Source organism: Pantherophis guttatus, chromosome 3 (assembly GCF_059756535.1).
Source record: "Pantherophis guttatus breed Tessera chromosome 3, ASM5975653v1, whole genome shotgun sequence".
NCBI classification, from domain to species: Eukaryota; Metazoa; Chordata; class Lepidosauria; order Squamata; family Colubridae; genus Pantherophis; species Pantherophis guttatus.
In genome coordinates, this window is record NC_142065.1 from 144,464,520 (window position 1) to 144,487,546 (window position 23,027).

Sequence of the window (23,027 nt, forward strand, 5' to 3'; positions counted from 1 at the left end):
GAAGCAAATTTTTAAAAAGAATGAAATAAATACAAGTAGTCCTCACTTAATGACTACAATTTGAACCAGCAATTCCATTGGGACCTCACCCAACTCACCTCAGTTCCTCTGTGGTCATTAAACAAATCACCCATGATCGTTAAACATAAAGTCATATGACCAGAACTTGAGACATACAGATAGTCCTCAACTTACAACCAAAACTGAGCCCAAAATATCCGTTGCAATAGCTACAAATTCTAGGATTGCACATAAATCTGCTTTTTCAGTGCCTTTGTAAATTCAAACAATTGCTGAACAAAGAGGTTACTAACAAAGGGCTACCTGTATTAGTATTACATTCAAAAAGAGCGCTCTAGGCAGAACTAATCAATTTATTTTGAACAGGCTTCAACATTAGTTGAAGATTATTACACCACACTGATTTCAATGGATTTATTGAAATCATACTGGCCGGTAGTCTCCCACCGACCAGTACGCTCCCACAGAGAGGGCCTCTTCAGGGTGCCGTCGGCCAGACAATGCCGGCTGGCGGCCCCCAGGGGGAGAGCATTCTCTGTGGGGGCACCTACCCACTGGAACGAGTTGCCCCCAGAGATACGGCGGATCCTTGACCTTTGCGCTTTCCGAACTGCCCTAAAGACGTTTTTGTTTCATCAAGCAGGGCTGGCCTGACCTACTCTTTTTAAAAAGAATTGTTTTAAAAAATTAGGAGTTTTAATATAGGGTTTTTAACTATGGGCCAAGTTGATTTAATTGGATTTTAATATTGTTTTAGATTTTGTATCTGTGTATTTTATTTGCTGGCTGTTCACTGCCCCGAGTCCCTCGGGAGAGGGGCGGTATATAAATATAATAAACTATAACTATAACTATTTGCGTTGACTGAGACAGTGACTCGCCCAAAGTCACCCAGCTGGCTTTCATGCTTAGTTCTTTCCAGAAATCAGCAGCTAAATGGGAGCAATAATTTTGGCAGCAGTATGAAAAACTAGCATTCTGAAGAATCCTAGATGCTGTTACTGCATGTGAATGCAACTACTACCATATTCTTCCCCGTAGTAACTCAAATTTGACTGAACAAGATAGCCTTTTTAGTTGCTTTTAGCTCCTCCAAAGACATCCCAGTAATATCCCTGCCATCCAGCCACCCATCTATCATTTCTGTTTTCTTCAGCCTTGTCAAGCAGTCAGAATTGTTATACACGTCCACTTGCATCACATGCTTAAAATATGATTTTCTGATTCCTAATGCTTGTTTTAATGGTACAGTTTTTGTATATTCTCAAACCACCTTAGCTCTTTCTGCTGATTTGCTTTCACTCTTCTGATATTTGTTATCACTGAAATATCTCTACTCATGATTTTGCCTGTTTCTTATAGTCCCCTTTCCTAGTATTCTCCTTGATTTTTCAGCACGCTGCCCATCTGAAATCAGTTTTGAACCAACACCTTCACTTCTTTATTGTTCAACTGTAAATTCCCTATGCATGCAGGTTGACACAATCTTGTGTGTTGCTGTTTTGTTAATATTTAACATTGGCACAGATTTTAACTTTCATGGTAAAAGCTAATACCTGTAAGAACTGCTATAGCAGAATCATCATTTGCGGCTTCCTCAAGCGCTTTCATAATTTCATTGTACATCTGCACAAGAGAATTACAAATGAAAATAAATTCCCATTCTAGAATTCAGAAAGTTAGAGAACTGCTGAATCCTTAGATTATCAATATCATCCAAAGAATGACAATCTGTTTTTTAAGAACTGCTGTAGATACAGAACATTTCCAACAAATAAAATTGAGAATAATGAAACATACAGAATATCAAATTGTGGTTTTTTTTGTGTTTCAGAATATGTAAGTAACTTTTTTCTTCTATGACAGAAATGGAAAGGTAAAACATTATGATCTTTGTAATGAACATATGCAGTCTTTAAACTATAACATGATGCAAGCTTTTGGTATGTAGATGACCACAGAAGTGAAGCACTCACAACTTCCCCAAATGTCCCTAAATTTTATTCCCTTGAGACTGATTGATATGGCATTCTGTAAGTTATCCCATTTGTGGTACCTTGGTTGAAAAAAAAATTACCCTATGATAAAGAGTACACAGATACAAGAGATTTGGTAGTATGTAAATATTATTAGCTGTCTAGAGCTTACAGGAATGAGCAACATAAGCAAAAGAAAAACAAACAAGCCCAATTATTTTGAGCATTTGGAGTTCTAAGAACATTTGAGTGGTTGTGCTAAATGGCTGCTGAGAGAATACTTGACAATATACCATAGGTGACTGATTATATCAATCAACGATTTCAAATAACCGATCCACCAGAATACTGCTTACTACTCCAATTAGCTTCTTTGACCTGAAAAACATTGCCTTGCACACATAAAAAATCTTTTTTCTTGTTATTGACAGATAGATACACTTCCAAACAAAGCACTGGACTGGGTCTGTTCATTGTTTTCGGAAAAAAAGCTTATGGACTTATCTGGATCTCCAGACCTCTTTGTGGTTGGCAATTTTCCATTTTTAAAATTCAAATAATTGTTTAAATGTAAAAAAAAAAAGGGGGGGGATAAGTAGTTATCATTATGAATATGTGTAGCATTCCTGGTGAAACTTTGTGGATCCAAGGTGAATACAAAGCAAAGTCCATGTGTACCTGATTCACCTGTGTTTGAAAAATGACAAGGAGGAAAAAAAAACCCAAAACAGATGAGGAAAAGAGAAGACAGGGAAAGAACCCTAACAGTGCGCTGGGGCAACTTTTCCTCGGATGTCTGGGGTTTGTCTTTTGAAAAAGTATTTTCCTTCTCTGCTTTTATTTGCTCCCAAACTACAAAATCTACAAGCTTTACCTTGACATTGATAGCATTTTTCCTCTTTGGCCGGTTTAATATGATCTTTGTGATGTTGTCTTTAATAGTAACCTCAAGTGTTTCATAGATGGATTTGCTACCAGGGGGAATTTCATTAACTGGAGAAGTTTCTGTAGGAACCAAACTCGATACTAGTTCAATGTAGCTCTGTCTGGCATTGTCCTGTAATGAGAAGTCAGTATTAAAATAGAATATATAGAATATAAAAATGATATCAAGATAGAAAATGTAAACCTATAACTTGGCTTTGCTATCAGTTGATTAATCATCACGACTGCTGTTTACACTTATTTATTTTGTAGATGTTTTTATTCTTTTCATGTTCTTTTGTTTAAACTGTTTTATAATTTTTGAATTGTAAGCTATCAGAGTCACTTGGTTGAAGTGGGGCGGCTATAGAAATTGAATAAATAAATGAATAAATATAAACAAAGTGAAGGATTCAAAATTATAAATACTGTATTTTATGTTCAACATTTTAAATGACAATAGGGCAAATCTACTTGCTATGTGTTTAATTTTTTTATTAATTTGTATCTTTGGAAAATCCTTTGTTGGTGTTTGTTGAATGCTATTATTTCTATGGCTTTTTCAGAATTAGAATACAAATAGTTTAAATTATTTTAAAATATATGCAATTTTCTTGTTAAAAATACAATTTGCATTGCAGATCATAATGAAACAATCAAAACAGGCATTCGACATGGTATAGCAAAATTAAGCATTTTGACATCATATTAATTTCAGTGGCACATTTCAACATTATTTCTTCTCTATAATATTATAAACTCCTAGCAGCTGTGACGCTACTAAATGGAATTATTTACTCTCAGTATGTGCCAGGAGATTGATCTTTTATTTATTATTTATTACCTTTTTAATTTGACCTTGAGATGAGTACTTTTTTACTATTAGTTCTGCACAGTAGTATATATTCCTGAAGAATGGGGATATTACCCATAGATGTTGCAGTGGAAAGGGGGCGGGCTATTCTGACGGCATATGAAGACATAGTCTCTTGCTGCCTCTTTGCAGCATAAATATACCACAGTCTTAGGATACATCAAAGTACCATGTGCTAGTATTTGAGTCAGCAGAAAAATACGCTGGCAATGCCTGGCATAAAACTTGCTGCCTTGTTTGTCATTATTTATTTACTTGACATTTATCCTGACTGTTTTACTTCATAAATAATTCAAAGCAGTGAAGATATCTAATATTCCTTCTTCCTCCTATTTTCTCCACAACAACCCTGTGAGGTAAATCAGGTTGAGAGAGGGTGACTGGCTCCAAGACACCCAGCCAGCTTTCATGCACAAGGTGGGATTATAGCCAAAAAATGTGATGGGAATTTTGAGAAATATACTTTATAAATGGAGAAATGAGATAATTAATTTAAGTAATGCCAAGATTAGGATTTGAAGGGCGGATGGTGATATTGTTTATATACTATTTATTAAGAAGAGATTAAGATAAGATAAAAAAGTAAGGAAAAAGAATATCATGGCAGAAATTGAAATATGTATTGTATTTGGAAAAAACAAAAAAGAAGATTGGAATAGATTATAAAAATCAATATATAACTATGTTATAAGTAGTATAAGATGTGACCTGGTCAATAAAATATGTAATATGTAAAAGAAAAATTTAATAAAACTTGTTAAAAAAAACCCACTTTTTTTTTTGTTTAAATTAGAAACAAAATTAATTTTGTTTCTAATTTAACAGAATGTGTTCACTTTAGATCAGTTATGAATCTCCGTTACTTATGAAAGATTTTACAATGCAGCCTTGAATAAAACAAGAAGATCCTTTTTTCCCCTCTAGTGGTGACATCTTTATTAAAGTCACCATAGAATAACATTTTCCTTTTGTTTCCTGTGATTTTGCATATTTTGATAAGGATCAAAATGTGTGTTCCATGGCATCTTCATATAAAATAAATAAAATAATGTAAATGATACTAATTATAATATTTTATATTTTCAAAGATTATTAAACAAAATATTTAAAATGGGATCTCTCCACAACTTTTAATATCAAGTAAAAAAACTTGTACAGAGGAAGTTATTTTAAAATTTAAGACTAAAATCCTGAAGCCACATACATAACAATTCATCATTTGCATAATTAAGTAACTAATGTAGCTATATCATCTTCATCTGTTTATACTATTTGCAATTATGCAGATTACATCTTATCTCAAATTATGTAAATTACATTATTATATTAACATGGATATAATGGATATTTTGTTTTAAAGGACTCTTCCCACCCAAAATGTTAAACTTAAAGCCATTTTTGAGAGTATGCTTACCTGTGTCATACTGCCAAGAGAGTTCCAAGCATCCCATTTGGCTTTGTTGACAAAATCCAACATACTTGGTTTTGGAATATTACATGAGCCCACAGTAGCCTGTGTTAAATCAAATCAAGTTTAAACTAATTAGATAATGATCAAACAAAACTAAAACTGCTACTAGACTGCAAAGTATAAATTAATCATTTATTTTTATTCAAATTATGTCTATTCCAAAATTTATACGAAAATTTCTGCTATATTTCAGGAGCAATTATGAAAAGTATAAAAATGTGTGTGTGTGTGTGTGTGTGTGTGTGTGCGTGTGTGTGTGCGTGTGTGTGTGAGGGCAACCTGGTCTACCCAATTATGGAACAGAGCATACAGCTTCCATGTGTGTGTGTGAGTGAGAGAGAGGGTGAGGGGGGAGAGAGAGAGAGAAAGAGAAAGAGAGAGAGAGAGTCCAAAGATATTTTTCAAAAATTTACATATTTAAGAAGGTAAATGGTTGTAATACCTGTTTATACAATGCATAAAGCTTCAACTTGATGTCATCGCTTGGCTCATCTTGCAAAAGATTTACTTGCTCTTTGGCCTTCTCAAAATCTTCCTGACTGAATTGCATGGTAGAATTAGTTGTGTGTAATTGCAGCACAGGGAAATGATCACCATGTACTTTACTGTGAAAAGAAAAAGGAGAAAAATAAGACAAAATAAAATAAAATAAAAAACTCAGATGAACTTGTCATGTGCTCAATATCATTCACAGTCCGAAAGATCAATTTACTACAAAGAAGAGCTAGTGCTGTTTGTAGTATAATTAACCTTTGAATAAGAAAGTTCTTATTCTCATTCTTCTGTTAAACATTATGCTGTGAACTTCATTCCGATGCTACCAAAAAGGAATCTGGACACTGTAAAGGTTTAACCATCAACCACACACAGAACACAACTTGGCTGGCTTTAGAAAGCAAAAGGTAAGACAATTCCTTCTCCTACTTGATGTTACATAAATATGCCTGTCAATGCATACCTACTATCGCTAGTTATTCATACATACATATACACCTCTCTCCCTATATATGCTCACATATAAATACCGTGTATTACCTGAAGATGAGATTCTTTCTCCAAATTGGAAAGGGCTTATTAGAGAGAGGCCTGTGCTACAAAAAATGAAGAACTGTTTTTAATTTTCGATGCATGAGGCCTCTAGAAACATGGCTGCAGAGCTGTAGGGTAAGACTAAGGTGCTGGCAATGGCATCTCTCTGTGTCATTACAACATTCCCAGATCCCACCCACACCCCATCCCTGGGCAAATAGTTTAGCCCAGGAACCTCAAACTTAAATAGTCATGAGTGTTGCATAATCACTAGTTATACAGAAGGCAGCACTGCTTAACCCTTTCCATATATTGGCAGAAAAGTCTCTAGAGTCAAAAATAATGTAAGACTATCATAGTTTGTCATTAAACAACTATGTTTGATAATTTAATAAACAACAAAGAAACAGTGGCGCAAAACAATGGTAGCTGAGAAACAGAATGATTTTGGCTGCTTAGGTAGCAGTGTTTTTCATTAACCAGAATACCAATATTTAGTTATATTGCTGTACTAAGTTGTAATATTTCTTTAAGCTCATATCTAGTATCTAATGTACTTTAAGAAATCATTCCAAAGTTGCCTCAGTCCTATTTTCTTTTTCTTTTCTCTCTGGTGAACAGAAATTTTACTTTTATTCAATCCAGAGCAGTTGAATGGACACCATGATGAATGCATACAGCTAGTCCTTGACTTATGCCCAAAATTGAGCCCAAAATTTCTGTTTCTAAGCAAGACGGTTGTTAAGTGAGTTTTGCCCAATTTATGACCTTTCTTCTCACACTTGTTAAGTGAATCACTGCAGTTGTTAAGTTAGTGACATGGTTATTAAGTGAATCTGGCTTCCCCGTTGTCTTTGCTTGTCAGAAGATTGAAAAAGTGATTACATGACCTTGAGACACTGCAACCATGATAAATATATGCCAGTTGCCAAGTATCTCGTTTTGATCATGGTGATGCTGCAACAGTCATAAATGTGAAAAATGGCCATAAGTCACTTTTTCAGTGCCTTTGTAACTTCAAACAGTCATTAAATGAATGGCTGTAAGTCAAGGACAACCTGTGTACAAAAGGGGAAAGGAAAGAGAGGCTTGCATCACAACTACACAATTATCACTACCTTGACTTTGCCGTCAATGTCCCAAGTGTTTACACATTCAAGCATTATAAAATGGGTTGAAATTATTAAGGCAAAGAACAGAGTTGAGCCTTGCCTCTAAGTCAGCCCTGCCTCAGGTCATCAGTGTTGCTCAGCTGATGAATTTTTACTTTTGAAATACATTTTTGTCATACACACATACATAGGATTTCTCTCCTTTGCTTTCAACCATAGTTGAGTTACCTTTTCCCTTCACTTCATGTTCTTCCAGTTTTCTCTCCTTTCTTTCCCAGAATTATTTCTACTCCAGACTCCATCTACAAACCTCTTCCTCTTTTCTTTTACTAGTTTTGCTGGGTGATGCAAATGAAAATGCAAAATGCAAAACTACAGTGTGACCTGCATCTTTGGTTAGTGCTCAAACGTGTGCAAGCGGTTTAAATCGCCAGAAACATAAAGGGGCAAAGGTTAACAGTTCAGAGGATCGGTAGTGGTCACTATTAGTCCCAGTTTATCAGTAGCTTTACTGGAAACATTGGTACCAAGGGCTGCACCAGAAGTAGGGGCACCTGGACCCAGTGGTGAAATCCAATTTTTTTTACTACCGGTTCTGTGGGCATGGTGTGGTGCGGCTTGGTGGGTGAGGCAGGGGAACGTTACTGCAAAATCCCCATTCCCTCCCCATTACTGGGGGAAGGATATTGCAAAATCTCCATTCCCATCCCACTCTGGGGCCAGCCAGAGGTGGTATCTGCCGGTTCTCCGAACTGCTCAAAATTTCCACTACTGGTTCTCCAGAACCTGTTGGATTTCACCTCTGCCTGAGCCTCTCCCGCAGTCACTGGCACCTGCATTCCAGGTGGCTCCTCAGATTTCTTTGGCCTCTGTTGATTGCTTGAGTACTTCTATGATCCTATGCTGCAGGGAGTTTTAGTATTGGAACCACCTTCACCACAACTACTATTACTTCTATCTGCACTACTTCTACCTCTACTCCTATTGTTAACCTGTCAATAGCACCTACGATAGAGATTCTGGCACTACCAATTCTAATTAACAGTCCTCAACTGCATTTTTACATTTGACGTGTGTGTGTGCGCATGTGAAGGAGATCCAAAATCCTGCAGTGAGTGGAAATTACATGTTTAACTGTGAGCCAAGCTGTATTATAAGATTGCAGAGAGTGAGAATAGCACTATTGAGGAAATTAGCTAAAATTGTTTGGATTTACACAATACTGAATTTCCATGCAAGTTCCTACTCTCTTTTAACATCCAATTTGAAATTTATGTTGTGACAGTCAGAACCATTTACAGCTGTTTCCATCTACATGAGATTGTCAAAAGCAACAGGAGTTAAAACAAAAGGAAGAAGGCAAGAGCTCTTTAAAAAAGTTGCCAAGCAGATAAAAATTGCTATTGCTGAAAAATTGCTGAAAATGCATTTTTAAAAATGGGATGGTTATTCCCTTAACTGCATTGCATGTAAAGTATAAATTGCATATAAATTAACAAACACACATATAAAGCAATTCAGGAATTAGCTACAACCAAGTAAACTACAATCCTTGACAAATGGTGTTTCCAAACTCTTAATTTGGTTGTAGCCAAAGCATGCAGATTTCTCCATGTTCATCACTGCACAAAGAATCAACCCTTTTAAGAACAATCTTCAAATCTATAATTCAAAAGTGCAGCTTTTTCACTTACACCTTATTATTGTAAATATAACTACTTTAAGTAAGCTTTGTTTGCACTAAACTCTTATTCTTCATGATTTTGTCTGTCATAGTCTTCCCTGTTTCCCCCAAAATAAGACATCTCCTGATAATAAGCCCAATTGGGCTTTTGAGCACATGGGAATAAGGCCAAGCACTTATTTCAGGGTTCAAAAAAACATAAGACAGGGTCTTATTTTCGGGGATACACGGTTCTTCCCTGGGATTAATTACTTCTAGTATACTATTGATATAATCAATGAAGTCTTTGCCTCTGAAAATGAAAGTATCTATTCTAACATCTTCACTTCTTATTGACTGAGTTTATTAAAAATGTAATTCATATTAGCTTTGACTTCACTTTCCATTTTTATTTTCCTAGTGAACTCCTGTATTCTTTACTTTCCGCTAACGAAGTTGTGTAATCTGTATCTTAAATTGGTCTGTATTTCAACCTCCAGTTTTGATTCTAGCTGTCAATGCTTCTAATCATTCATTCTTATATTTAACCAATTGTGCTTCTTAAAATGATGTTCCTTTTAGATGGATTGCAAGTGCCACACTCCAAATGAATATGGAAATCATTACAGTACTTAAATCTCCCATTTGTTTGTTTATTCTCCAAGGATTTCAATATTATGAAATAACTTTTGCCCCTACAAGAAAAAACTCCAGTTAGCTTGGTCAATGAAAGTATATATTCATGATGAGATCAATGGTGTCATGCCTCTTGATGCTTAGATTCTAGATATTTTATAGGGGGTTATAAAATACCTTTTAAAACATTGTTATAATTAGATGAGTGACATAGTTACTTGTAAAAGGAAATTTCTGCAAGAGCACATTTGAACAGAATAGTCTTGGATCAATTTTAGAATTTAGAGCCAAATTATATATTACCTGTAAATCCATGCAGTGGTAATCTGATTTTCCCATTACTTGGAAAAGATACTCAAGGAAGGGATTATTTCAATTTGCAGCTGATTGTTTCAGAATACAAAGAGACAAACTGGCAAGAATTCATATAGGATAGCGTTCTACTTAAAAAGTCTCTGTAATAAACTATGTATGTAGGCTGTTGTTTAGAAACAACCTCCTTTTTCTTTGGCAGGAAAGTGAGATTGAACTAAAGACGGTGTTTTCCCTTTTCTTTGTGTTAAACATTCAAAAGTAAATTATATGTTAAATCCTGTTTTTTTCACTGTGATTTGGAATATATCTCCCACAATTACTTATTTTCTGAAATAACTGTAGTCTTTTTGCCATAATTATGCTCTGAACTGTTTGCTTAAAATAATCTTGAAATTAGTCAAAAGATTACAGTATTACTTTGTTTTTAGAAGACAATGCTAAATCAGAGTGATAGTACAGTTGTCACAGGATTACAAAGATGCATACAAACTTAATGTTCTTGAAAATGCACTATTCATTAGAGATTTCACCCTTTTTATATCAGATATATATATAATTATAGTTACTTATGGTTATGGTTATAGCTACATATTTAGCCATAGCACCAGCGAAATTGACTTTCTCAACTACTACATATGTCCAAGAAGTTGTGATGGAAAGTGAACTACATTCCTTAACCACATGCTTGTGAAAAGAAGAATATTTCAGTTCTCTATTTTCCATGAAACTGCCAATTCAATGGTTGACTTGCTGCTGCAGGTGGGCCTCACCATTACTGCATGAAGACATCACCTCTGTGGCCACATATAAGCCATTATTAGGATCACCAAGACTCCATTTTCTCTTTGCCTCACAATGTATACATGTATAAACTGAGGCAAAGAAAAAAATGGAGTCTTCTATTTTTATTTCTGATATTTCCATGCCACTCTATTCTAAAATAAGTTTGATCAGTGTACAACTGCATTATATAATCAGCAGAGGTTGGTCATAAATAAAAACATAACATCCCCCAAATGCTGTTTTCAAGAATTAAAATGTCATCTATTTTTTAACTTAGTAAAGAGGAGATCTGGTTCTTATATGTGTGGGCAAGCTATGTCATAGGAGAAGTACCATGTTTGAGAAAACCCTGCTACAGAATTCCTGTAAATGGAACTCAGTTGGAGATGGGATCCTCCACAGAATGTCCCTTTCTGTAGCCCCATGCAGAATGTCTTGCAGTAGACCAGTTGAGAATTGTAAAAAGCCTGAGTGATTATCCATAATACCTCCTGGCCCAGGAAAAGTTGCAATTGGTATATACAAGTTAATTATGCAAAGGATATCCAGGCTATGTTCTCTACTTGCTGTTCAAGCAGGAGCTATGAGTTCCAAAGAACTGCCAAATTATGAGCCTATTCAGCTCAAGGGAACATGACCCCATTCAGAACTAAAGAAGCTATATCTCTGGTCAAAAGGTATCTATCCACAGCCATTCTGTCTTACTAGGATTTCCTATTCCTCCTCATCCAAACCCTAACAGCCTCTGGGCACCAAGTCAGGTATCTCAATTGCAAGGTATCTCAAACCAAAGGTGAAGAGATTTTATCTGCACATTGCTATGGTATTTACCAAGCAGCTCCATTGAAAAGTAGGGGTAGAAAGGATTGAACCCTGTTGTAGTCATAAAATAGTCATAAGTGGACTTGTTTTCTCTTCACCCACCATCTCAGACTGTTATCAATTGCTTAGGAAGGGGGTAAACTAGTGATGCATTACTACTCCAAATCTTTGTATACAGAAGGTTATCATGGTCAACGTAACTGAAGATCAGGACAATGACTCTTCCATCCTAATTTTGCCAAAGATTACCTGAGTTACCTGCCACACTGTTGAATATGATAATGTGTGTCTCCTATATTAAATTACTTTTATTTACCTGTTTTTGCTAGCTTGTGCCACAGCCACAAAATTTTTGTATAAGCTGCACATCTTTGACACTGTGCCAAAGCTATGGCAGGGGGAAGAATTCAGGCTGAGAAAAATGTTGTTCAGCGAAAGCCAGGAGTAGCAATTTTGAATTGCAAACAACCTGAACAACTTTAAAAAGGCAGCCAATTTTGTAGCCCAAGAGGCTCATTCTGAGTTCCCCTTATTGTCACAACACTAGAAATGGTTAGGTTTTGTTTCAACAAAACAATGAAAGGGCAAATGTTTTGAGGGTTTTTTTTTGGTGAAGCTGCAGCCAATTCAACTGAACTTTCGGGATGCAATATTTTTTTTCATAGGTGAAACAAAACAGATACTCAGTTTGTAGCCCTCAGATTCATATCCATCAGGAAATTCTGGTTAGAGCTGTCTTGGCTGACTATTCATGGTGAACAGTATGAAAAGAACATATCATACTATCTATGTTTATGCCTTCATCACAGTGAATATAAAACTATGTACCTATACCTCATTGCACAAGAACCAATTTACATCTAGTGCATAACTTGCACAAGAACTTAGTACAGTATTACATGGCTGCTTAGGAACTGGTTCAGGAACTGATTCACAAGTTTCTGGGCTTTTTATTTCTTGCTGACAGACAGCAGACTCTGTGCTGCCCTTTGGGAGACTCAGATAGCTATTTCTGCCTTATAAGGCTTCGTCAGTGAGCCACACCCTCTTCTCAGGTATCCTCCCTGTAAAGGTACAATGTTTCTTTTTCTTTCTTTTTCGTAGGCTTTTATGTGCATATTCTTTCTAGCCAGGTTTTACCTACGTAAGCTACGATGTTATGCAGCCCTGGTTCTGTGAAATCTCATTCACAAGTTTCTGGGCTTTTTATTTCTTGCTGCTTACGTAGGTAAAACCTGGCTAGAAAGAATATGCACATAAAAGCCTACAAAAAAGAAAGAAAAATATATATATATTTTTTCTTCTAGCCAGGTTTTCCCTACGTAGCCAAGGTTTTTTTGTAGCTCCAGCTCAGTAGAATCACATCTACTCGGTTCTGGGCTTTTTTTCCTTTCTAACACCTAGCAAGCTCTAACTGCTAGGTGGGAGACCTAAATAGATCCATTTCTAGCTCGTTAGCTGTCATCAGTAGGCCACACCCATATCTTATGTATCCTCCCTGTAAAGGTACAGTATCAATTTTCTTCTATATACACACACACACACATATATATACTGTGACTATAAAATATATGCTAGCTGCAATCAGTATATCAATATAGATTCTATGCAGACATGCATCTTTGATATATTTAAATGATTGAGTGGACAACCCTACATATGCCTAGGTCAGTATACTCCAAGTTTCTGAGACTTCAAGCACTTACAATTATATACCGCAGAGCCAGTCCATAGTCCAATAATAGTATAAAACTTGAAACATTGTCCCTGGAATATACACTATGCATAGGTGGAAAAAAGATAAGAAGTCACTTCATGCTTCACATTTAGTATAGTACTCCCACCAGCAACATAATTCTAACAGAATGGCCATCTAAAGTGTGTTGTGTTGTTATTGTTGAAATGCATTTCCTTTCTCACTGTTTCATAGCAAGATGAAATTTATTTATCTGGCTGCATACTGTCTAGAAAGAGATTACTGTGTGCTGTTTCTAGTGATATCTGTTTGCATGGTGTAACATGTAGAGACAATAGGGCATCTCTTCCTAAAGTGGACAAATACAGCTATAGGACAATGGGCTGAGAATCAGGCTCTGAGTGTCTTAAATAATTAAGAGCACTGCTGAGATCAATTTTTCAAATATGTACTGTCAAATAAGTGAGATGATATTTGATCCTGGATGTATTTGTAGATTCATCAAAACACAGCAGCCAAAAACTGATGGGAGAAAAAGAGGACACTTTAAAGTAAAGAATGAATATATTTCCGTGTCTCATCTTCCTAATTATTACCTCTATTGCTTCGACAGAGCTAAACTGGCCTAACCTAACAATATTATGTATTTATTTACTGCATAAAAATAAGCTGTTTTAAAACCAGGATTCCCCCAAAATCTGGATTATTACAGGTATCATCCTTATATCTATTATCCAACTGTTGCACTATACAAAGGGAGAGAGAGATACACAAACACAAATATATAAACCATAGCTTTGAGCATGGTTTTGAAACCCATCATAAATAACTATTTCAATATCGTACAAAGTTTTAGCGTGATGAAATACTAACAGTTGAGTAGAGTCCAAGAGGATCTGGATTCTACAATTCCCGACTCTAAAACACATATATTAGTACGTATAGATAGGAAAGTTTTTCCAGCAGGCAACCACATTTTAAAACTGAAAATCATTTCACGTTACACCTTTGGAATATGCAGAAGCGGTGCAACTGTCAGCACTGTTTCTCCTTATCCTATTTCCCAATATAAACTTAAGAAACCCCCTTACTCGATCTTGTTAATTACTTTTAAGTCAACTCTTAAAAACACCCTTCTAGCATCCAGCAAATACTTCTTTTCCCTTTACTCCACGTTATGGTGGGGAAAATAAAATAAATTAAAAAAATGACAGCGCCTGCTTTAACGCCCGGCATCTTTGCAAAGGGGAACCCTTATTTTCAGGCAACGCTGAAATCCAACATTTTAAAATAGACGGGACTATCATCTGTGAGAAATGGTGTGTAGAGTCTCCTGCTTGTGGGGGGGGTTGGACTAGATGACCTACAAGGTCCCTTCCAACTCTTGTTAATCTGTATCTGCTGAAAATCAAGACAGCTGGAGGCGATGGGCATTGTAAATCCGATATATTTAGAACAGAAATACTCGGGCAGGGCTTCTTCTGGCGGACCCAACTTCTCCGCATGAGACCCCTTTCTCTCTCCTCCCGCTTCCCCCTTTAGGGAGCTCTTTCTGCTCCCCCCCTCCCCAAGACAGCCGCTCTCACCTGATCCTCCAAAGCGGGCTGCAAAAACGCAGCGGCTTCGGCCTCAGGAACTTCAGGAGGACAGCGGAGAACATGCCCCCAGAAAGTCAGCCAAAGAGACTCCGCCTCCGACCGCCCGAGCGATAAAGCCAAGCCGAGGCTCGCGTGTTTTAAGAGAAGCGGCCAAGGCCGCAAGGGGGCATCGTCGTCGCTCCTCCCACTGCTTGGGGTGGGTGGGGTGAAAGGGTGGGTGGAGCTGGGGAAGAGAAGGGCGGGGCTTCTTCCGGCGAGTCCATGGCGGTTCTCCCGGATTAACGCGGGACAATTGCGCGAGCGCCCTCTTGAGGGGAAACGGCGCGTTACAGGGGGCGGGAAACGGCTGCGGCAGCGGATGAGGCAGGGAAATAAACATGTTAGCTCTATGTCAGAGGTCTTCAAACTTGGCAGCTTTGTGGACTTCTTCACAGCTATGCTGGCTGGAGAATTCTGGGAGTTGAAGTTACAAGTCTTAAAGCTGTCAAGTTTTAAGACCTGTGCTCTATGTTAACCTGGACAGGTGATTTGGTTGGCTTCTTCCTAAAGGTTTTGTATTTATTCTTTCAGTTCTGACTTCATCTACTGGTCCTGTCCACGTGTAACATTCATCTGCCCGCTTGAGAGAAGCGCTCCAGAAATGTGGAGTCCTTGGTGCTCTCTAGAGCTTGGCTGTTGCTGGCACGTGCTTCATCACCCAACTGTGTAAATGCCATTAATACTAGCTGGGTAAATGAAACATCTGTAAACAAACAGCCAGGTGCAAGAGAGCACCAAGGACTCTGCGGCTGAGCCCTGAGTTATACTATTCTCTTCCATGGACTCCTTAGAAGAAGTCTTGACGAATTGCATACCCCACAGACTACAGGTAGTCCTTGACTTACAACAGTTTGCTTAGTATAGAATAACAGAGTTGGAAGGGACCTTAGAGGTCTTCTAGTCCAACCCCCTTCTTAGGCAGGAAACCCTACACCACTTCAGACAAATGGTTATCTAATCTCTTCTTAAAAACTTCCAGTGTTGGAGCATTTACAACAATATAATCTTAAGGAGTTAGGCAGCCACATAAATACACAAAGTCAAATCAGATATATTAATTAGAGAGTCCCTTTGGTGTAGTGGTTAAAGCACCAGGCTTGAAACTGGGAGTCTGTGAGTTCTGGTCCTGCCTTAGGTGCAAACCCAGCTGAATGATCTTGGACCACTCTCTTAGCCCTTGGAACATATTCCAACATATTAAAATAATTAACATAATTAAAATATTTAATAATTGAGTTTTGGCCCTGCAGCAAACTAATGAAACCCGAATGATAATACCTGTTTAGGCTATAAATATATAAGATGTTTGGGCTATAGATATATAAGATGATTGGTGGCATCAGTATTACCCAGTATTTACCCTGCTGCCTTTCCTGTCATCCTCTGGATGCTCACATTTTGATTTTTAGGTATTTTGGTATTGGTAACTCATAGGCTCTAATGTGAAATGATGGAAGAAAATCACCATTTAAAGTCTTTTTTACATATTATGAGATACTTTTAAATGGACTGTATTGATAATGTCTGCATACAAGTTTATCCATGATTAATTCTACCACGGTTTACTAAATAAAGCAACTATTAGGTTGGTATAACATTGAGAAACTAAGGCATTGATAGATTTGGCACAATATGCTAATATAAAGGAATTTTGGCTTCTTTATGGAGCAACATGTTGTGTTAACTCAAGAAAACTAAAAAGCTAGGCAGGAACTGACTATCTACAGAGCACAATAATGTCTTTGTGTCCTTCCCATTAGAAAAAGTCAAATGCTATTTTTATTGTCATAGCTTTTTCAAAAGGATTTCAATTTTAATTATAAATAAATAAAATAACAAGACTAGCCTTAGTTGAGGGAGATTCTGTGCTTCTTTTGCTATCCATCTCTCAAACTCTTTGGCCATCCAGGTTCCAAAATCTGAAGGTCAGAACCAGCATTTTGAATTGTTTTCTTTTCACTATATTTCTAAGTGGGTCAATAGGTTTATGTGTTGTGGGAACACCAAATAAGGTTCAATTAACCCAATCAAGCAATCTCCGGGAGGTTAAATGTAATGCCAAAGCAATTCGATTGAACTGATTCCACATAGCATGCTGTGATATGGGATCACCTAGTCTGAGTTTTCATAATAAGTTTTCAGACAAAGGAGCTAGAAAGAAACACCAGCTGAAAAGAAAAACCAATTCAATTATAGAACTTATTTCCAAGATTTGATAGCACTGGATACAGTTTCCAACATAATTGGCTGTTGTAGCTAAATCTCATTTTGTCCTGCTTGTCTGGAACAGGCAACCGATATCAGGAAACTTTGTCAATATGGCTGCAGGAGCTCATGAAGTTCTAAGCATTTTGCAGAGAAAATTGAGGGAGGTGTCAGTCTGTATTGCCAAAATGGTGGGTTTTGACCATCAATAGGATTATCTATTGCAAGAATATGCAATATATATTTACTAAATCTGTAGTTAAATGGAGTAAGCCTGTGGTGGGAACAGGGGAAATACAGAAAGCAATACTCAAACCCTGCTCAGGGATTGGAAAAGACACCTAGGTGAACAATGTGCGCTCTTCATATAGCATGTATCTCTTCTATGATGTGAATTAGTGACTCATGCAGGTATAAATTGCTGAAGTGAAATAGAGTGTTACCTACAAGTTAGAACATGGGAGTTTGCAGCAACTATCAGTTTCATCAGAATGATAAACTACATCTTGATGAAAATATGAAATGGATAGAATTTGTCCCATCCCCCCCACAACTCATATCTTGAGGAATATTTACATCTCAGTGTCAGCTATAGTTGGGTGTTGAATTGTCTAGAATTCCCCTCCAATCGCAGGTTGGAGAAATCCAGTAAGAGAAAAATTAGAGGAGAATATTTGCAGCTGAGGATTGAACTATAGCAGTGATGGGTAACCTTTTTGCCATCACGTGCCAAAAGCGGGGGGAGCACAGGGAGGTTGCGCGTGTGTGTGCCCACACTGATAATTCTATGCGCCCCGCCCCATGCATGTGTGCGTGACACCTCCCCGTGCTTCCCTCGCTTTTGGCATGTGATGGCACAGCAGGCCCGGTAGGCCCGTTTTTTACCCTCCCCAGGCTCCAGAGCCTTTCTAGGAGCCTGGGGAGGGCGAAAACGGCCTTCCCCACTTTCCTGGAGGCCCTCCGGAGGCTGGAAATGGCCTGTTTGCTGAGTTCCAGTGGGCCCAGAAGGCCTGAAAATCAGCTGGATGGTGTGCGCATGTGTGCCAGAGCTGAGCTCCCGTGCCCACCGATATGGCTCCGCATGCCACCTGTGGCACGTGTGCCATAGGTTCGCCATCACGGAACTATAGGGTCCTTGGTGGTCTCTGAGCTTGGTTGTTTTATTTATTGCAGACATTTTATTATTAAACTAGGTAACATCATCAGAGCATTGATGAAACAACCAAGCTCAGAGAACACCAAGGACCCCACAAAAAGAAAGAAAGAGAGGCATGGGCTTGTGACAATGTTTTATTTCATCAAACAATCCACAAAGACCTAATTAGTTCTTAGCATTACCTTGCTTCTTAACACACTTCAAAAATGAGCACAGCTTTATTCACAATTCAGTTAAACTCTCTAGAGTCTAGCATAATGACAAAAATATGAGTTAATATACGTGTTTTCGTACTGCAGAAATGTGTGATAATCACTGTTTTCATCCATCGCTGGAAATGTTGAAACAGTGAATTGTTGTTCTTTTATAAAAAAAAAAGTAATAATCAGGAATGACCTTATTAAATAGAGAGAGAAGAAAAACCTATATAACTACAGAAAAAGTATCACTTTAAACAGGTTAAAAGCTATGTATAATTTTTTTATAATTTGTCAACATCTAGTATTTCATGACATTTTACAAACCTTTTTTAATATTTATTTCATACCCTACTTTTCTGGCTGTACCAGATGGCTCATAAAACAGAGTAACATTTCTTATGCTTAGGAAGTAGAATGTTAGCTTATTAAGGCTATAATCTTAAATAAAATTTAGAATAAGTAAGACCTGGTAGCAGTATGGAACTGCTCTTAACATGGTAGCAGTATAGAACTGTTGTGTTTGTTTGCAACTTTCTATGAGCCATCGGGTGATATCTTTTTGCATTTACTATCAATTTCTCCTATCTTTCTAAAACTTGAAATAATCTGCCTTATTTTATGATTAAGACTGGATGCTGAAAGTTTGGGTAAATTTTGAATAATGGTTTTTTAATTGTTCAAGACATACAGCTTGTTACATTTATACCTTGCTGCAAGCAAATTAATCTTCGCAGAAAAAAGGGTTATAAATATCTGAACTTTCATGGTAGAAACAAAATAAGTGTAAAAACAAGACAATGTAACAATAAAATAACTAAAAATACCCTCAGAAAAAAATATTATTTTTGTGGTGTAATAAATTTTTGAATGCCCATATGAGTTACTGGAGGCTACTCTGGAATTAATGCCCTCTAATACTAGAATGTAATACTAGAATGTAAATGAGAGACAAATTCTGAGTAGGTGAAAACACACTTTGAAAATACCTGTACTAAATGTCAAAGAAGATTGAATTAATATTGTTACCTTGTTTTGTGTTAAGTGAAGTATTAGCTAAACCTCTCGCTCATAGGAGTAGAACTCATTGGTGGAAAGTGCCCTCTTTTAGGTTTGCATTACCTGGGTTTTAACCAAGCACATTCTTTATTGAACCATGGTTTAGATATCCTAATTCAGTGGCCCCCAACCATTTGGGCACCAGAGACTGGTTCTGTGGAGAGAGGTTTTTCCACAGAAATGTTAATGTCAATAAATATAGCTTCCAACCTACAGTGATAATGCCAGTATTATTTTTTTTACTTCTGTGAGATCTCCCCATAATATGAAGAATATGGGGCACAAATTGTTGTAACAAAGCCTTATCATTTGGTCCGATTCTGACATTAAAATCACAAATCATAGCAAAGTAAAATTGGGGTGCTGCATTATTGGGTCACTAAGCCAAATTTCAAAACAGCCTCAACAATTAGTAGTTTGAGCTGTTCAGGGTTTAAGAAAAATAGTCATTTGTCAAAAGAAATGTAACTATATTAATTAATATAGCGACTGTTGTCTCTAGATCAGTGATGGCTAGCCTTTTTGCTGTCGCGTGCCAAAAGCGGGAGGAGCATGGGGGGGTTGCATGTGTGTGTGCCCACACCCACAATTCAATGCACCCCGCCTCCCCATGCATGTGTGTATGACCCCCCCCATGGTTTCCCCGGTTTTGGCATGCAATGGCACGGTGGGCCCGTTTTTCACCCTCCCCAGGTTCCGGAGGCTTTCTTGGAGCCTGGAGAGGGCAAAAATGGCCTTCCCAACCCTCTGGAGGCCCTCTGGAGGCTGGAAACGGCCTGTTCCCTGACTTCTGGTGGGACCGGAAGGACTGTAAATCAGATGGCCGGCGCGCACATGCACACTGGAGCTGAGCTAGGGCAACACTCGCATGCCCACAGATATAGCTCCGCATGCCACCTGTAGCACGTGTGCCATAGGTTTGCCATCACGGCCCTAGATGGTCACATCTACAGATAGACACTACTTAAATGAACCAGATAATAAGATACTGATACCCCTAACGATTGGCCTCTCTTCGGACTTGTATGGGATGATAATGAATAATATGAGAAACCTCTAAGTCAGTGATGGCTAACCTTTTCCGGACTGAGTGCCCAAAGCACATGCATGTTTGCCCAAATACACGCACACACACCCGAACCCCAAAATACAATGCATGCACTCAGCCCGCCCTCAATCATGTGCATGCAGCCCCCTGTATGCTTCCCATACAGCTGCACCATACAGTGCAGCTCCCTGCATGCCCCTGCACATGCATGTGTGGCCCCCACATGTGCCCCACCCCCTGCATATGCGCACGCACCCCTGCATGCACCCACCCCCCACACATGTGCGGAAGAGACCCGAAGACCAGCTGGCCAACATGCCCAGCGCAGTGGAGTTGAGCTGGGGCAATGGCTCACGTGCCCACAGAGAGGGCGCTGCGTGCCACCTCTGGCACACATGCCATAGGTTCGCCATCACAGCTCTAAGTTGTAAAGATTCAGTATCCCATGTAGAAATATTGTTGAAATTTGATTTATAAATTCAAAACCCAAGCTAGAGTACTTGACATACTATTCAGCAATGTTCCAGTAGTTTATACATATGGGAGAGTTTGAAGAAGATGTTAGAAGATGGAAAGTCATTCTTAATGTCCAGCATAGAGGCACTGGCCAGAGACTGGGCATATGGACTACAGTAGCCCTGTAAGTTAGAGTCAACCAAATAGTTCTGTGCAGCTTTGGGGCCTGTACCCTGTATGAATCATCTACCTGGGAGAGAGAGGTACAAGATTTCAGTGAAGTGTTCTTTCTGACTTATACACTTGGCTCTGCATTATAATCTTCATTAAGGAGCTTAAAAGAGTACTATTCATTAGAGCGGAGAACCACATTTGAGTGGGACATCGTGACTGGAATGAGATCAATCAATGTGAACAAGAACAAGAATTCGTATGACAGGTAGTCCTCAATTTACATCAGTTCATTTAGTGACTGTTCAAAGTTACGTCAGCACTGAAAAAAGTGACTTATGGCCATTTTTCACATTTACAACAGTTGCAGTAATCCCCGTGGTCACATGATCGAAATTCAGATGCTTGGCAATTGGTTCATATTTATGACGGTTGCAATATCCCAAGGTCATGTAATCACCTTTTGGGACCTTCTGGCAAGCAAGTTCAATGGGGAAGCCAGATTCACTTGTCATTAATTTAACAACTGCAGTGATTCACTGAACAACTGTGACAGGAAAGGTCATAAAATGAGGCAAAACTCAGGTAACAAATGTTTCACTTAATAGAAATATGGGGCCCAATTGTGGTAGTAAGTTGAGGACTTAGTGTAGCTAGATCAGGATGTGCTTTGTGTTTATTAGGGATCTCAGCAGAAACAGCAGTATCTTGTCCACTGCTGAGTAAAGTATCAAGATCTTTTGGCTCCTCGGGGACTTCCGGTTTTTCTGGCTCCGGTGAAGACGTGCCTTTTTTAAGGTCCGTCAGCCCTGCCGTCTGTAGAGCCGCTTCGATCGTGAGGAGCGGCTTGAAAACTCCAGAATCTGCAGGATTTGAAGGAGAGAGTTGGCAAGACGCAGGTTGAGCCCCTGTGAGCCCCCAGAAGTTTATTACTGGGGAGGAAACAGGCACGGCTCCCTTTCAACTTGCGAAGACTCCGGACGGCGTGGGACGACTCTGCTAATGCAGAGCAAGCCGGCAGCAGCAAACAAATTGATTGATCTAACCCTACTAATTAACGGGGAAACCCTGAAACCAAGGAATTGCAAGTATTTTCCTTTCTTCGTGACTTCTTGATCTGATTAAAAATTTAAGGGAGTGGAAGCGGCTTGAAAAGATGGCGCCGCCCCAGCGTTAACAAGTTAACAAGCTGAAAGGGAAAGTGACTTTCTAAAGCTATTCTAATAAGCTACATTGTAGCGCTGTTTGTTACGAGCATAGGAGAAGAGGGGTGGAAAAAATCCCTTTCTAAAATAAGCTGATTTCATACAAGTTTACTTCTAATTTGATTAAAGCTGGGGGATTTTTTTAGAGGACTTTGTGGTGCTGGAAGAAAAAGAAAAAGGATTTCTCTTTTTAGAAAATCTAACTCACGTGATAAAATGGCTTCTAAAAAGCAGGAAAGCAAGGCAACAGGGGGGGGGGATCTCCCACACACACGAGCCTGAAGAGCAGTTTGATTTTGAAAGCTTAAAAAAATTTATCACGCAGGCTTTGGATGATAAATTTCAAAAATCTCAACAGGAAATTAAGCAGGAAATTACTGAAATGAAAAATTTGGTGAAAGAGAATTATGACAAGGTGACTGATAAATTATCAAACACAGTTTCTGGCCTGTCAGAAATTATTATCAAAGTGGATTCCAAATTGGAAGAATTTAAATCAGAAGTGAATGTTAAAATAAAGGATACTGATTTTAAAATTTCTGATGTGGATAATAAAATACAGAGAGTTGAA

The 23,027-nt window shown here is 38.1% G+C and overlaps 1 protein-coding gene across 5 annotated transcripts in view; it reads right to left on the reverse strand.

The window, feature by feature from the left end:
• The window catches only part of ECI2 (enoyl-CoA delta isomerase 2), a 30,831-nt gene extending 15,692 nt beyond the window's left edge, over window positions 1-15,139 (reverse strand). For 2 of the 5 annotated variants that reach the window (XM_087890293.1, XM_087890295.1), the window contains exons 1-5: window positions 14,909-15,128; window positions 5,709-5,871; window positions 5,210-5,308; window positions 2,872-3,054; window positions 1,578-1,647 (exon numbers count right to left, since the gene is read on the reverse strand). In XM_087890293.1, coding sequence (XP_087746419.1) covers window positions 1,578-1,647; window positions 2,872-3,054; window positions 5,210-5,308; window positions 5,709-5,871; window positions 14,909-14,982 — 589 coding nt within the window. In that variant the 5' untranslated portion in view covers window positions 14,983-15,128. Of the gene's footprint in view, window positions 1-1,577; window positions 1,648-2,871; window positions 3,055-5,209; window positions 5,309-5,708; window positions 5,872-6,301; window positions 6,323-14,908 lie in introns of those variants that run through there. The other 3 variants (XM_087890294.1, XM_034429082.3, XM_034429083.3) reach the window with 3 other exon arrangements.
• Between the last annotated feature and the right edge of the window lie 7,888 nt (window positions 15,140-23,027).